This window comes from Manis javanica, chromosome 5 (assembly GCF_040802235.1).
Source record: "Manis javanica isolate MJ-LG chromosome 5, MJ_LKY, whole genome shotgun sequence".
Classification (NCBI taxonomy): Eukaryota; Metazoa; Chordata; class Mammalia; order Pholidota; family Manidae; genus Manis; species Manis javanica.
Genome location: NC_133160.1, coordinates 20,392,495 through 20,407,294, shown reverse-complemented (window position 1 = coordinate 20,407,294; position 14,800 = coordinate 20,392,495). Strand labels below are relative to the sequence as shown.

General features: G+C 48.7%; 1 protein-coding gene across 4 annotated transcripts; it reads left to right on the top strand.

The window, feature by feature from the left end:
• Positions 1–1,223: 1,223 nt before the first annotated feature.
• Positions 1,224–14,441, top strand: TLDC2 (TBC/LysM-associated domain containing 2). 4 transcript variants are annotated; one of them, XM_017674442.3, is made up of 7 exons: positions 1,512–1,912; positions 3,503–3,578; positions 4,738–4,884; positions 5,402–5,554; positions 7,646–7,741; positions 12,064–12,137; positions 13,087–14,441. In XM_017674442.3, exons 1-7 carry the CDS (start codon positions 1,608–1,610, stop codon positions 13,244–13,246), a joined length of 1,011 nt encoding a protein of 336 aa, XP_017529931.3. In that variant the 5' UTR covers positions 1,512–1,607; the 3' UTR covers positions 13,247–14,441. The 4 variants fall into 4 exon arrangements, with proteins under 4 accessions (XP_017529933.3, XP_073092729.1, XP_017529931.3 ...); XM_017674443.3 differs by having other exon boundaries at positions 1,514–1,912; positions 13,116–14,441; XM_017674444.3 differs by lacking the exon at positions 4,738–4,884 and having other exon boundaries at positions 1,224–1,912.
• The last annotated feature ends 359 nt before the right edge of the window (positions 14,442–14,800 follow it).

Here is a 14,800-nt window from a genome sequence, read left to right as displayed (position 1 = left end):
GGAGGGGCAAGCCTGACGTGGATGAGGCAGGGAGAAGCACTGCAGGAGAAGGGGAACAGTCTCGGCAGGGGGTGAGGAGACGGAGTGAGTCTGAGGAGGGCAAGGACCCATGTAAAGGCGCTCCCTGACAATGGCGATCAGACTTCCCAGAATGCAATGACGGTGGGGGGGGGCTACTCAGACCATCTCATGCACCCGTCTGAGGTTCCAAGTGAGGCCATTCAGCCCAGGGAACACCTGGTGTATTTCACAAGGGATTCTAGTCATTTTCTCTTGATATTTTCAAGCTTATCTTGCCTAGCTGAAACTGCACTACACATACAACTCTATATCCTGCTTCTTTTCACTTAACAGGGTAGAAGCGTTTCTCCAGACATTTATAAACACTTTGCAAACATCACTTGAATACTTAGAAATAATCCATGGAGTGGATGTCCCATGGGTCATTTAACCTTTCCCCCTTTACTGGACATTTAAATTGTTTCCTGGCAATGACAGTTTTGGACCAGGTGGCATGGGGTCTGGTGGAGAAGAAAGCAGAGGGCAGGCTGCTAGGGAGAGGGCACTCTGGCACCTAGGATCCCAACACAGAGCTCTTCAAGGGCCTACTGTACAGCAGTCGGTGTTCCCAATGGGTCACATTCTGGGTTTTGCTGGACATGAGGACAGAGAATGGGGCAGCGAGGCAAATCTTGCAGGCTTCTCCCTGATTCAGGTATTGAGTGTGGGGGAAATGGGTTCGCAAGAGGGATTGGGAGTGGGGAGAGAGGCAGGAGGGCCAGGTGGTGACCCTTGAGCCATTTACAGTTTAAACACATATTGCAACAGGCATGTTTGAGGTGGCAACAGGGCCCCCCACTTGCCTGTTTTCCCAATAATACAAGTCCTTTGGGCATCCCACCCTCCCTGGAGGGGGCGTTGCTACAGGAGACCTGGCCATGGGCAGAGGATCTGGGGACTCAAGGCCCCTCCACAGAGCCCAGCAGGAGGGGTCTGTTTCAGGCCTGTAATTACAGAGTGAACCACTCAAGACAGTAGGCTCACCCACCCAGCAGAGGCGTATTTCCAGGGGATCCTGCCTGACCAGAGGCTGCTTGCTCTGGGACTGGTGGAAGACTCTTGCAGCCCTGAGTTCTGTGATTCAGCAACACAGCATTCACTGAAGTCCTAGTATGAGCCAGGGACAGAGAAGTTACTCCCACTAATGGAGACCTACTGTGTGCCAAGTGCTGGGCTGCCTGTGCATGATCTCATCTAATGTCATGACAGACCAGTGAGGAAGGAGACGTCATCCATCTGGGAAGGGGGACATGAGCAGGGCAGAGCAGGACTGCTTCTCTCCCCGCCTCCCAGCCCTGGGCTTCCCCTGCAGCATGGGGGTGACTGATGGAAAACCCCACAGCATTCCCTGTCCTATAACGTTTGTGCCCCATAAGGGAAAGGTCTTGGTGGTGGGCTGCAGGTGGCACCTGGTAGCTGTGGTGAGAGGCTCCAGGTTAAAGCCAACGAGTTCAGTATCCACCACCTGTTTGGGCTGGTGGGGGCAGAGCCGGGGCCAGAGAGTGACAAGGTCTTGTTTGTGTGTGTTTGTGGGATCTGAGTTTCTGATGGATTATGATCACTGCCAGGCCTTCCCAGCTGGAACTGGAGTGGGCACAGGGCCAGGGCCTGCCACCCTCTGGGCAGGTATAAGAGCCAGGGAGGAGGGCCTGGAGCCGAGCTGGGGCAGAGGGACCCGCCACCTGTCAGGGAAGCAGGGTGTGAAGCTACAGCTGCTGCATACGGACTGCCAGGTGGACAGGGTTGGTTCTGGAAGTGGCCCCTTTCTGGGGAATCTGGGAGAGGCCCTAAGGAAACCATCAGGCTGGACAGGCTGGAGGAGGTGCCAGAAGCCGGAGCCGGGGCTATCAGGGTGAGCACATTCTTCCACGGTTCCTGCCTTTCCCTCCCCACTGAGCTTCTTACTGCGTGACTGCAGCAGAGGTACCCAGAGGGGACTGAGCAGCTGCTCAGCAGGGATTCAAGCAGTGTGGGGGGACAGCAGTAAGTGCTGTCATTTATCCAGCGCTCACCAAACACCAGGCCCTGTGGGTTAGTTCATCGAATTGAGAACAGGACAGAGGCCTGGTTTAGCATCCTACTTCTTTAGCCACTATCTTTATTTACTCTTACAACAGCCCTCTGAGGTAGATATTAGTATTTTATAGATGAGGTGACTGAAGTACAGAGATATTTTTTTAATTGGTCACACGGTAAGTAAGTGGCAAAACCAGGATTTGAACTCCCTAACTTTGGGACCTGTGCTCTTAACCATCATGTTATTCTTTTGTGTGGCTGTGTTAAGTCCCTCCCACTTTCTAAGTGTGTTTCCTTATCTGTAATTGAAGGGTGTAAGACTTCATGATCAGAAAGATATTACCCTGAGATTCCCTGAAGGTACCTGGACATGGATCAGCTCTAAGCACTGGGAAGCTTTGTTGAAAACATGTATCAAGAACCCTCTGTATGCCCTTTGATCCAGCGTTCAGCTTTTGAAATTTATCATAAAGGATATAATCAGATTTATGAACAGGCAGGTTCATTACAGTTTTGCTTATGATCTCCCAAAATCAGAAGCAAAGTACCCAATAGTTGAAGAATAAGTGATGTACATCTTATGAAGAAATAATATGTGGCCATTAAAAATCATGTGTTCAAAGGGTACTGAATGTCACTGGAAAATTCTCATTTATTAAAGTGGAAAAAGAGCACTTTATAATATTATACATGGTATGATCTATTTATATATGTGTATATTTACATGTTTATGGAATAAATATAAAAGACTGGAAAAACACCCTCAGGGGTTGAGTTTATCTCTGAGAATTGGAATTATGAATATTTTTGTAGTGTTTTTTATTCTTTTCTAGATTTCTCAAATTTTCTACAATAAACATTACTTTTTAAATTAGAAAACTAAAGTCTGTTTCTGTGTTTTTTGAAAGCTCTGTCTTTTTTTGCCGAGGCTTGGACCCTATGAAGCTTCTATTATAATGCACTCATTGGCTGTGAGGGGGAACTGAATGGCAGGCTGCCAGTATTGTGAAAGCCTCTGACATGATCTGGCCCAACATGTCCCATTGGGGAACTTAAGGCCCAGAGGTGCAAGGGACTTATTCAAGATAATATAGGGAAGCAACATCCTGGGCCCCCAGCGTGGGGCTCAAGCATCTGCCCAAAGGGCAACAGTCCATAGGCCAGGCTGCCAGAAGGGCAAAGAGGTGGAAGGGAGTCACAACTAGAATTTACTATGCATGGTTAAAGTGTTAGTTGCTAATGTTAAGTGAGGCCTCGAATGCCAAGTGCAGCTGACCTCACAAACATGCCCAGTGACAACTCCACCTGGGAGTGACAAGTGAGAGGGAGCAAAGGGCAGCTGATGGGCATGGAGCCAGCGGGTGTGGCCCAGGCTTCTCCCTCTCACCTCTACGCCTCACCCAGCTGTCTTTCTTCCCCCCTGCAGGGCTGAGGACGTGCTTAACCTTGAGGCCAGCTTGCCCAGGAGAATGAAAGGTTTCCACTGGCGTTACTCTCGGCTGGTAAAGGACACAGCTTGGGCTGGGGGCAGGTCAGGAAAGGTGGGAGATGGGGAACTCTCTGGCAGGGTGGGGCCGGGGCTAGAGTTAAGTGCAGGTGGGTGATTTGTTCCCCTTCCAAGTCTCTCCCCAGCTGGCCTGGGGCACAGAGGGCAGACTCAGAAACCCGGGGCCTTGTCTCCCCGCCCTTGGTCCTGAGACCGTTGAGGACCACAGGCCGCTGCCTCTGTCTTTTCCCCAGTGGACTGGGTGCCAGATGGGGCTCTGTCCTACACAACAGGGACCCCTCCTTAGGCCCGGACCTGGGGAACAGGAGAGCAATGTCCTCCCCACGAGAAGTGCCCAGGTGACTTGCTTGCACACACATGCACTCTGGTTCAGAGTGGAAACTGAAACAAATGAATGAATGAACACACCAACATACTGGCACACTGACATACACACACACTCCTACTTTACACTCACATCACACTGACAGGTACACACACAAAGTTACACTCAACACCTCACACTGATTTGCCTACATAAGTCTATTTTAACAGACGTTCACACAGACGAACGCACGTCTTACAGAAACCTGCACACACTGTCTCACCTACATGTGTGGTTTCCCTGGCTGACAGGGAAGCCTCTGGCCTCACTTTCTTCCTCTGTCAGATGGGGATAGTAAGAAGCACTTTCTTAGGGTTCTTGGGAAAATTCAGAGGGATCATGCACTGTAAGCCTTTCACTCAGCCTGGCCAAGTGTGTGCCGATCCATGTCAGCCACGGTTGTTGTCATTATCAGTATTTCATGTTCAAATGCACAGTTGCAGCTCCCAGGGCTGGGGCTGCCACCTGCCCTCGTCTCCTGCCCCCAAGCTTAGAACCTGATCCCCAGCACCCCCTCTGGGTGCAGAGCAGACAGGCAGACAAACGCAAGGCCCATGGCCACATCCGACGGGCATGTGCGTGCTGACCCGCAGCCGGTAGGGACTGCGGAGGGAGCCAGCTGGAGGCAGGGACAGGGTCTCGGCTGCCATGGGTGCTCCCAGCCTCCTCTGGCTGGGCTGGCAGTTGCAGGGCTTCTGCAGTGTGAGGCAGCCAATGCTCTCAGGCTCAGGAGATGTGGAAGCCGGGAGCTCCTGGGCCCTCTACTCACCAGGCCCGTGTGTCCTTGCAGCCCAGCCAGGTAGAGGATGCTCTGTCTGCAGAGGAGGGAAAGGAAGGGGAAGAAGAGGAGACAGCCCCAGCCCCAGCTCCTGAAGATCCTGTGGAGACCCAGCTAGCAGAAGGCAGCCAGGTTCTGGGAGCCTCAGATATCCGGCAGGTTCGGGCAAGACCCGTGATTCGAGGATTCCAGCCCTGAGCCTGAAGGTCCTGCCCTCCTGCGTGACACCAGCCAGGGCTGGGACTCCTGGGTTTAGGCCTGCTCTGTCGCAAAGCTGGGTGGGTGGGGGAGGGTGGGATGGAGGGATTAGTAGGAGGAGTTCAGCACCTCATCTATTCTCCAGCCTCTAGGGGCCAGGGTGGCCAGGGAAGTCTTGAGACCTGCCCTGGGTTCAAATCCTCACTCTGCTACTTACTCCCCATGTAAACTTTAGGCAAGTTGCTTCACCTCCCTGAGCCTTAGTTTCCTCATCTGTAAATGGGAACAGTAATTCCTCTCTCCAAGGGCTACTGCTGATGGGCATGAAAGTCGTCTGGAAACAGTATAAGATACTCTGCAGCCTGCCTGTGTGAGCAGAGCCTGTTTAACCTCAGTGTTTCTGGGGTCCCGGGGATATGGTGGAAGGAGGGTAGGAGGACGAGGATGATCCCTTGCTCACCTCCAGCCCTGTCTCCAGCTCAGCCTCCACCTCCCCCCAAGAGTCATCGGACATTCCTGGAGTCTGGCCTTCTGTACATCCAGGGATGGCTTCAGTCTGCGGAACCTGTACAGGCAGATGGAGGGCCACAACGGGCCAGTGCTGCTGGCACTGCGGGACCAGGATGGGCAGGTGAGCTGGGCCAGGGCCCCAGCCTGAGGCCCTGTGGGCACCAACCATGTACAAATGGATCCTGCCCAGGGCAGCCTCAGGGATGAGAGGGCAGAGGTGAAAGTCTAAATCGCCTATAATGGACACTACTGATGATGCCATTGAGACCTATGTGACTCACAGCCATTTCCTCATTCATTCAGTCCCTAATTTATTCATTCCACACATGTATATTAAGCACTTTCTATGTGCCCAGCTTAGATGGGGAACAGAGCAGGATCAGGTGCCAGCCCTCTTGGAGTAAAGGGCATAATAGGGGAAGGGCCAGATGTTAAGCAAATAAATCATTTGACTAAATGTAAAACGGCAGCGTTTTCCTCAGCAGCACCAGAAACAGGAGAGAGGTTAAGCAGGGCTTATACACCTTAATGATCTGTTTAGGCTTTGAAATCATCCCCCTGCTGGTGGGAGAAGAATGGATCAAGGAGGTAAGAATGAAAGCCAGCTAGGGAGGAGGCAGCCACTAGACAGACACTCCTGCCTTTTACACCTGGGACCTCAAGACGCCACTGCCTCAAGCCCCTCTGGTCTCTGCAACGGGGGGATTTCAGGCAGGCTCTCCAGGCAGGGGCCAGGGAGGGGGTGGCCACTGGTTTCAACTGTTGTTCTGTGGAAGGAACATATCAGACTGGGAGAGATCTTAGGGTTCCAGGGGATGCCCACTTGGGCACGAGCTCCTTCCTCAAAATGCCAGGAAGCTCATTCCTCCTGGATGGAGCCCCTTCTTTGGGAGAATGAGGAAGATTCTCCTGTTAAGCCAAAACCTACTCCCAAAGCTGCCTCCCAGTGATCCTGCCTGTGCCACTCAGCATTGTTTACAAGAGTGAGAAACTGCAGCCCACCTGACTCTCCTACAGGGGAAAATGGCTAAGTAAACTATGGTCTGGTCTCGTTATATAGTGAAATATTAGGCAGGCAAGAAAAATGATGTAGAACCATAGTTATTAAGTGTTGATTTTGGTTTTTAAAGCAAGATATAAATGGCACTCTTGGGACAATTGCAGAAAATGGACTATGAACTGGATACTAGATACTATTATGGAACTGATAGTAATTTTCTTAGGTGAGATAATAGTATTATAGTTATATAAGAGGAAGTCCCCATTCATAGGTGCTAAACTACTTAGGGATAGATATTAGAAATATCTGTAACTTACTTTTAAATGAACAGAAAAAAGTATAAAGAAAAAGAAAGAAAATATGGCAAACGCATTAACAGTTTTGAATCTACATCATGGGTATTTGTACTGTGATTTTAACTTTTCTGTATGTTTGAAATTTTATAAATGACAGTGTGGGGGGAACAACTTACAAGTACACTATAGGATCTCATTTTTTGTAAGAGAATATGTACACTGGCATTAAACAGATGCTAGAAGGAAATGCACTGAAATATTAAGAACACAGTTGACCTTTGAACAGTGTAGGGGTTAGGGATGCTGACCCCCAGTGCAGTAAAAAATCTACGATATATTTTGACTCCCCAAAAACTTAACTACTAATAGCCTACTGTTGACTGGAAGCCTTACTGATAACATAAACGATCAATTAATACATATATTGTAAGTTATATGTATTATATACTGTATTCTTAAAATGAAATAAGCTAGGGAAAAGGTTTTTTTCAAGTTGTCAAAAATCTCAAAAAAGTTTTCTATTAAATGTATTGAAAAAACTCCATGTATAAGTGGACCTGTGTAGTTCAAACCCATGCTGTTCAAGGGTCAACTGTAGTTACCTTGGGGAGGAAGAATGGGGATTTGGGATGGCTTTTTTTCTTTCTGCTTGTCAGTAACTTCAAATATGTTTTTACATGGAATACTTGTATAAAATAAGTACATTTAAGAAAAAGTAGAACTCCAGCAAGAGCACTTCTTTGTGGAGTGTTAAGGGAAAAGATGGGTGTTGATGGGCCCATGGGGGTCTCCCCAGCCCCTGGCTCCCCAGGTGCCCCTCGAGGATGAGCCCCTATTACCAAGCTTAGAGAGTGGGGTTGCCAGAGGACCTCCAGCTCCCTTCCAGCTGCAAACCGTATGCTCTTCTGCTTTCCAGATGTTTGGGGCCTTCTCCTCCTCAGCTATTCGGCTCAGCAAAGGCTTCTATGGCACAGGCGAGGCATTCCTCTTCTCCTTCTCCCCACAGCTGAAGGTGATGTTCCTAACCTCTGGGGAGGGCTGGGGTCCTGGTCCCTCCATCTTTCCAAAGAGGGAATGCAACAGGGCAGCGGTGGGTAAAGCATCCCCTTGGCCTGCCCATCTTCAACTTTAAAGATGTGCAGTAGGCCCCCGGCAACCACTGACAAGCTGTGACGAGAGGAGGGGCAGGAGGGATGTTGCTCAGCAGACACAGGCTGTAAAGATAAGATGGGTTCACGTGCAGGTAGACCCTGTAGGTGTGGGGGTGGAAGATGAAGACAGGCACATCCAGTGGCTTTAAATTTCTTGTGACATAGAGGGGGGGTCATCAGCTAAGAGGGAAGATGGAGGAGCAGGTGTGAGGGTCGAGGGGAATGGGAAGGGATGCCTCAGAGAAAAGGAGAGGAGCAGAGAGCTGGGCGGTGCTGCTGGAGGTGGGTGTGAGAATTTACAGGCCAGCCCAACCCCACGTGCGCTTTCTTTCAGCTACTGTAGCCCTCGGGTTGGGGCATGGGATGGGAGGGTTCACCCAGGATTGGGGGTGGAGATCTGCCCAGCTGCTTTACCAGAGGGAGAGAGGGAGCAGGGGTGGGAATAAAAAATGGAGTGCAGAACCTGGGCTGGATGAGTAGGGAAGGGGAGCTCAAGGGGACTGAGGGACAATGAGACAAAGCCAGGAACAACAGACGGGATGTAGCCTCGGGGTCAGACTTGGAGCAGTGAAGCCAGCTGAGCACCGTGTTGGAATGTAAGATACAGAGAGGGTCATTTGAAACTAACTGGCGAGGACAAGTTCCTGGAGTGACCATGGGAGATGGGGGCTGAGGTGGGTATGAGAAAACCCCTAGAGAGGAGAGCAAAGGGGCTGAAGGGCAGTGGGGGGTGGGGGTTCCAGGTGGATGGTCAAGTTCACCAAGGACAACAGCGGGAATGAGGAAGGCAGGAGGATGGCAAGCCAGAGCTCAAGTCTCTGGCTAATGACAACTGATGACAAGGAGATGCGTGAGTGACAGGGACAGGATGACTGTTACCAAGCCAGATGGCACCAATGGCCTGGGAACAGGGCTTCTGAAGGAGGCAGGAGAATAGTTCCAAACTTCTCCCATCTCAAGCTTTTCCATCTCTGGGTTACTTATTGAATAAAACTACAGAGCACATTGGGTAAGCACATTGAATAAAACTTAGTGCTTGGCACGAAGTACACTACTTTTACTACTAATACAAGTAATAGCAGCTAACATGTACTTGTTTATTGCCTTAGGCTGTTCTGAGACTCACAAATTAGTGCAGTTAATCATCACAGCAATCCTGTGAGGTACATTCTATTATCAGTCCCATCTTATAGATGAGGAAAGTGACACAGACAGGTTGAGTCACTTGCCCAAGCTCATACAGTCTTCACAGGCTTGATGGACAAATAGAAGGCCACCAGGTAGTGGAGGGTGTTGGTGTTTAGTGGATGAAGAGCCAGTTTTGGGTGCTTTGGTTTGCTCCAAGAGACCCTTCTCCAATCACAGACCAGGACATCCACAGGTGCCTCCAGACACAAGCATCTGGTCACATGACAAGGTCACAAGAAGCTGTGGACTGCTTTGCTTAAGTCAAATCCCACCATATCTATTGCATCGCTTCCATCAGCCAGCCTGGTAATCTTCTCAGAAAACAGGAAAGCTGTTAGTTCATAGTAAACCTGTGCTGGATTGTAGTCTTCATCACTTGCCTTGCTGCGTTCACATGCTACAATTCTAAAGTTTCAGAATTTCCCTCCTACTGCACTTACAACTCCTTGGCAGAATCCTTTGCTACTTCCTCCTCATCTCCCCAACCTCTTAACATCAGTGGGGCCCAGAGCTCAGCTGCTGGTTTGTCTCTTAACACCCTCGTTTCCTCCAAGCTCTTATCAATTTCCAGTTTTGCATGCCATGCATGTGCTGATGGCTTCTTCCCTGGACTCCAAACTCACATATACCCAACCACCACCCAGCATCTCCACTTGGATCCCAATACATGGCATTTCAAGCCTCACATGTCCAAAACGGAGCTCCTGACTTTCCCCCATGAAATCTGCTCCTCCTGCCATGTTCCCCAGTGAAGTTATTGGCAACCCATCTTTCCTGCTGCTGAGACCCAAAATTTTGGAGTCTTAACTCCTCTCTTTCACACTCTACCTATGAACTGTCAACAAATCCTGATGGCTCTGCCTTCTCTGTATCGAGAGTCTACCACTTCTTCCCATATCCTTTGCAGTCACTCTGGTTCAAGCCACCATCATTATTACTGGCCTGTGTTAAAGCTATAGTCTCCTAATGGATTTCCCTGCTTCCACTGTTAGTCATCACGATAGCTAGAGTGTTGCTTTTAAAAGGTTAAGTCAAAGAATGTCACTTCTTAGTTCCAAGCTGCCAATGGCTTCCTTTTTCACTCAGAGAAAAGCCAGTGTCCTTGTAAGGCCCTACACCTTCTGGACTCACTCTGATGTTGTGTCTTACTAATTTTCCTTTCCCTCACTTTGCTCTAATCACACTGACCTCTGAGCTGGTCATTAAACATGCAGGCCAGCTCCTACCTCAGGGCCTTTGCACATGCTGTTCTGCCTAGCATGCTCTCCACTGGATCTCCACATGGCTCAATCGTCACCTCCTTCAGGACTCTACTGTTACCATGTCAGCGAGGCCCTCTCTGACTACCTAATTTAAATTTACAACACTCCATCCCTTGAGAATCATATTGTCCTTCTCTACTTTTTCCTCCTTAGCATATATCACCACCTAACATACTATTTATTTATTTACCTGCCTCCCCACACTAAATGGAATTAGTCACAGGTGGCAGAAACTTTTGTTATTACACCCTTCTACCCTGTACCTAAAACAATGCCTGGTGCAAATGCTTAAAAAATATATTGAACGAATGATTTTTTTCAAGGGTTTGTTTTCCCAGACTATTGTCATGAAATCTCATCTTCTCAAAAACTGGTTACTTTTTGCCTATCTTTTGTCTTCTGGTACCTCTTGTGCTCTGCATGAATTCCCAGCAGTTCCTTGATCATGTGTCCGAACAGCATCAGGAACATGCTCTTTATTTCTTCTGTAGCAATCCTTATCTTACTCCTTCAAGTTTGGAGGTCATGATCCTTGCCGAGAATAGAGGAGGAGTTGAATGGCTCTGTATTCTCATGGTCACATGTTACATTATCTCATCTCTTCTGAGCTCAAGGTTTAGCCCATTTTCTTGCTAAAACCACTGGTTGCTCACAACATTTTTCTCCAACTAATTATAGACAATAATATACTACACTTTAAAAAAAAATTTTTATTAGCTAAATTGACTCTTGAATAATATATTCATTCAACTAACACCTATACCACATCTCAGGAATAATGCCAGGAATCAAGACAGCCCTTGCTTACATGTTAGTGGGGCAGAGTGTCCCACTGACACATGAAAGGGGTCATGGCAAAGAAAGGCAAATGCTGAGGAAAACAAAACAGAACTGGGAGGAAGGGCTACTTTCTACAGAGAGAGTGGTCTAGGAAATTTCTCTGGGATGACATTTGGGCTAAAAGATGAGAAGTGGGCCATTTGAGGATCTCAGGGAAGAGTATTCTGGGCAGAAGGCTCAACAAGCATGAAGGTCCTAAAGCAGGAATAGCTGTGGATGTCCCTGGGACAGAAAGGCCAGTGTAGCTCAAGTGCAGTCAGTAAGGTGAAGTCAGAGAGAAGATCGGGGGTCAGAGCAGACTGGGCTTTCGCTAGAGCAGTTGCCACTGCAGTGGGAAGCCACAGGAGGGCTTTAGGCAGGGGGTGAAAATATCCAATTAAGAGTTTGAATAGATCACTCAGATTGCAGCATGCAGACGTGCTGGGGGCAGGAGGCAGTGGAAGCAGAGACCTGTTAGGAGGCTGTGATCCAGCAGGAGTGACACTTGGGCACGAGTGAGTGTACATGGTGGTGGGGCAGACATGCCCTAGACAGGGTGTCTCTTTGGGGGAGGGCCCGCAAGGCTTGCTGAGGAACTGGGTGTGAGACAGCGCTGGCAAGTGGGAAGCTCCAGGGGGAGATGGGGAGATAGTAGTAGAATCAGGCCCTCACTGCTGACCTGGGCTTTCCGCTCCTCTCCCGCTCTGGAGGGAGGAAGCCTAGGTGGATTCGGAGGAGCTCTGGGCCTGTGGGAATTCAGACGGAGGGCAGGCTGAGGTACCTCCAGGGAGACTGGAAAATCTCAAGAGCCTGGACGGGTCTGTTCCCTCCACCATACTGCCACCCAGTGGTATAGAGTCAGATTGCGAGGGCAGGACTCATGCAGTAACCAGAGCCTTTTCCTGTCATCCCAGGTCTTTAAGTGGACAGGAAACAACTCTTTCTTTGTGAAAGGAGACCTGGATTCACTGATGATGGGCAGTGGCAGGTGCGTGTCCCAGTCCTCCCCGAATTTCAGGGCGGTTGGCGTTCTGGTCCCTTGTCCTGTCCAGAAATGCTGGGGCTAGACTGCCCCAGACAAAACGGGGAGGCTGGTGGCTAACTTCCAGGCCTCTCACTTCACCACCCCCAGCGCACTGCCCAGTACTGCAGCCAAGCCCTCACCTCGGCTCCAGATCAACACTGAAGGGAAAGGATGGCATGAACTCTTCCCCAAAGTGACAGCCTAGTCGGAATTTATGTAATTTTGGGAACAGCATTCCACATGCTTGGATGAGCCTAGGGTCAAGGGATGGGCAGGCCTCAAATTTACCTGACAGCCCCGTCTGTTATCCTAGGGGACGTGACTCACTGGAGGAAGGCAGGCTTTGCCCAGAAACCTTGCTACGTGTTTGTGTGTGTATGTGTGTGCGTGCAGAGGTGGAGTGGGTTAGGAAGAAAGGTTATTTATTCTTGCTCCTGGTGTGACCTGTAAATGAAGGCAGAATAAATCTTATCCTGGGGGCAGAGATGAAAGCATTGTTTGATTAGTACCAGACAAGTTCTTTGCTCTCCCAACTGCCTGCAGAGCCTCCACTGAGGGGCTGCCTGGCACAGAATACACAGCAGCCACTGCTGGTGTGCGGCACCCTGCTTCCTAGCTCCTGCCTAGGTTCACTGTCAAACGAGGGGAAGAGAATGGATGCTCTCTGAAGTGTCTGAGCCGAGCCCAAGCCTGAGAGTCACTCCTCTGGTTAAGTATTGACATCTTAAAGATGTTACAAACGTTCTGAAACTGGATTATGGTGATGGTTACACCACTGCACGTATTATAATTATTGAACTGTTTAAAAAAATGCTCTAAATCCTGTGGGGAACATGCTGAGTCCCCAATAATTCAAGATAAATGAAAGGTAAGATGAAATATATGTAAAACTGGGCTGTGGTCACGGACGAAGCCACGCCCAGGTTTTCCTCTTCTCTTCAGTGGCCAGTTTGGGCTGTGGTTGGATGGAGATTTGTATCATGGCGGAAGCCACCCCTGTGCGACTTTCAACAATGAGGTGCTGGCCCGGCAGGAGGAGTTCTGCATCCAGGAGCTGGAGGCCTGGGCTCTGAGCTGATGGCCCCAGGGTGGATAGCTTCCTAAGGCAACAGATGCTTGGCCCTGCTCACGGATGCCACCCAGACCTCCTCTGTACTGGGAAGCCCATTCTCTCTGAAACACGGATGGCCCAGGGCCCTAGGACTGACTACGGCTGTGAGCCGGCCTCCCTGTAGCCTGGGGAGCCATGACAGGCATGGGCACGGAGAATGCTCTCTTGGGAGAGCAGACTTGCAAGGAGTGAAAGGCACTTAGGCCTCATCCCAAGCAGTGCAAAGTCCCTCAGAATCATCATGAAAATTATATAATACATGTTCATTGTAGAAAAACCAGAAGACATAAAAAAAATTAAAATTACTTAAAATTCAACCACCTTCAAAACACCAGGATTTTCATATGTATCCTTCCAGAGTTTTCCATGGAGACAAAAATGGAACTCTTATAATTTTGGAAATTATTTTAACTTAAAGAATACTGTCAAACCACAGACACCTGTGCTCAAGCAACAAAATAATAAAGACTTCAGTACCATCATTCTTTCTCTAGAACACTGAGGGCTTTCTGTCTGCCACCGGTGTGCCAGGGGCTTGCAAATTGCCTAATTAATTTCATGAAGAAGATAGAAAAGTGGCAAATGAACAATATGTGCATTTGGATAAAGATACTGAAACTCTGTAGATAGGAACCTCAGGGGAGTTAAAAAAGGAAGAAGGATATGCTTTCTGGAACAACAGGAGCTCTGGAAACTAAGAAAAATCCATATTCATTCCCACGCTAGTGCCTGCCTCCTGCCAAAAGAAAAAAAATCTTAGGATGCCATTACTGGCCATTATTGGAGGAGGAAAATCAAGTAACACAGGCCCTGTTAAATACTGTCTCCTCTCTCGCAGACCCAACATACTGCTGAGGGACTAAGAAACATCTGGGTAGATTCCTAGACACATTTCCTTTGTACAACAGCATCAAAGCTGGGCACACAAGTGTGAGAGAAAGCCATGACACTTCTGGTTTCAAGATGGAGATACATTCACAAACCTTTATTGCAGATGTTTCCCTCACCCAAATGAAGTAACCAGTCATTTCAACTTGCAGTTCTATTTACATTCTCAAGGTGACAATGTTCACTGACTACAGAGGCTAAGCTGTTAAAAAGTCTCCGTTTTTATACAAATAGTGAAGATGTTTCTTAATAAAACTTAACCTTGTAAATAGCTCATTTCTTGTAATTAAAACAGTTGCAAAGAACATAAAGTGCAGCTGCCTTACATGTAACAAAAGATGCAAACAAAATAGATTCAAATTGTTTTTCAGATAGCACAATGATACAATACTGGAGCTCTAAAATTCCAGCATAAGCCACAATGATTTGAAGGTAGGAGTTGCAGAAATAAAACAATCTTAGCAGAAAAACATTACATTCTTGACCTTGGGGCTGGATGCGTGAAGTCTGAGACCAGTAGTTCTGACCCACTGAATGCTTTAGAGGCACCATGGCCAAACGGATAGCACCCAATATCACGGCTGACTTCACTTGTGCGTCTAGAGCCCACCTAAGAACACACCCCCAC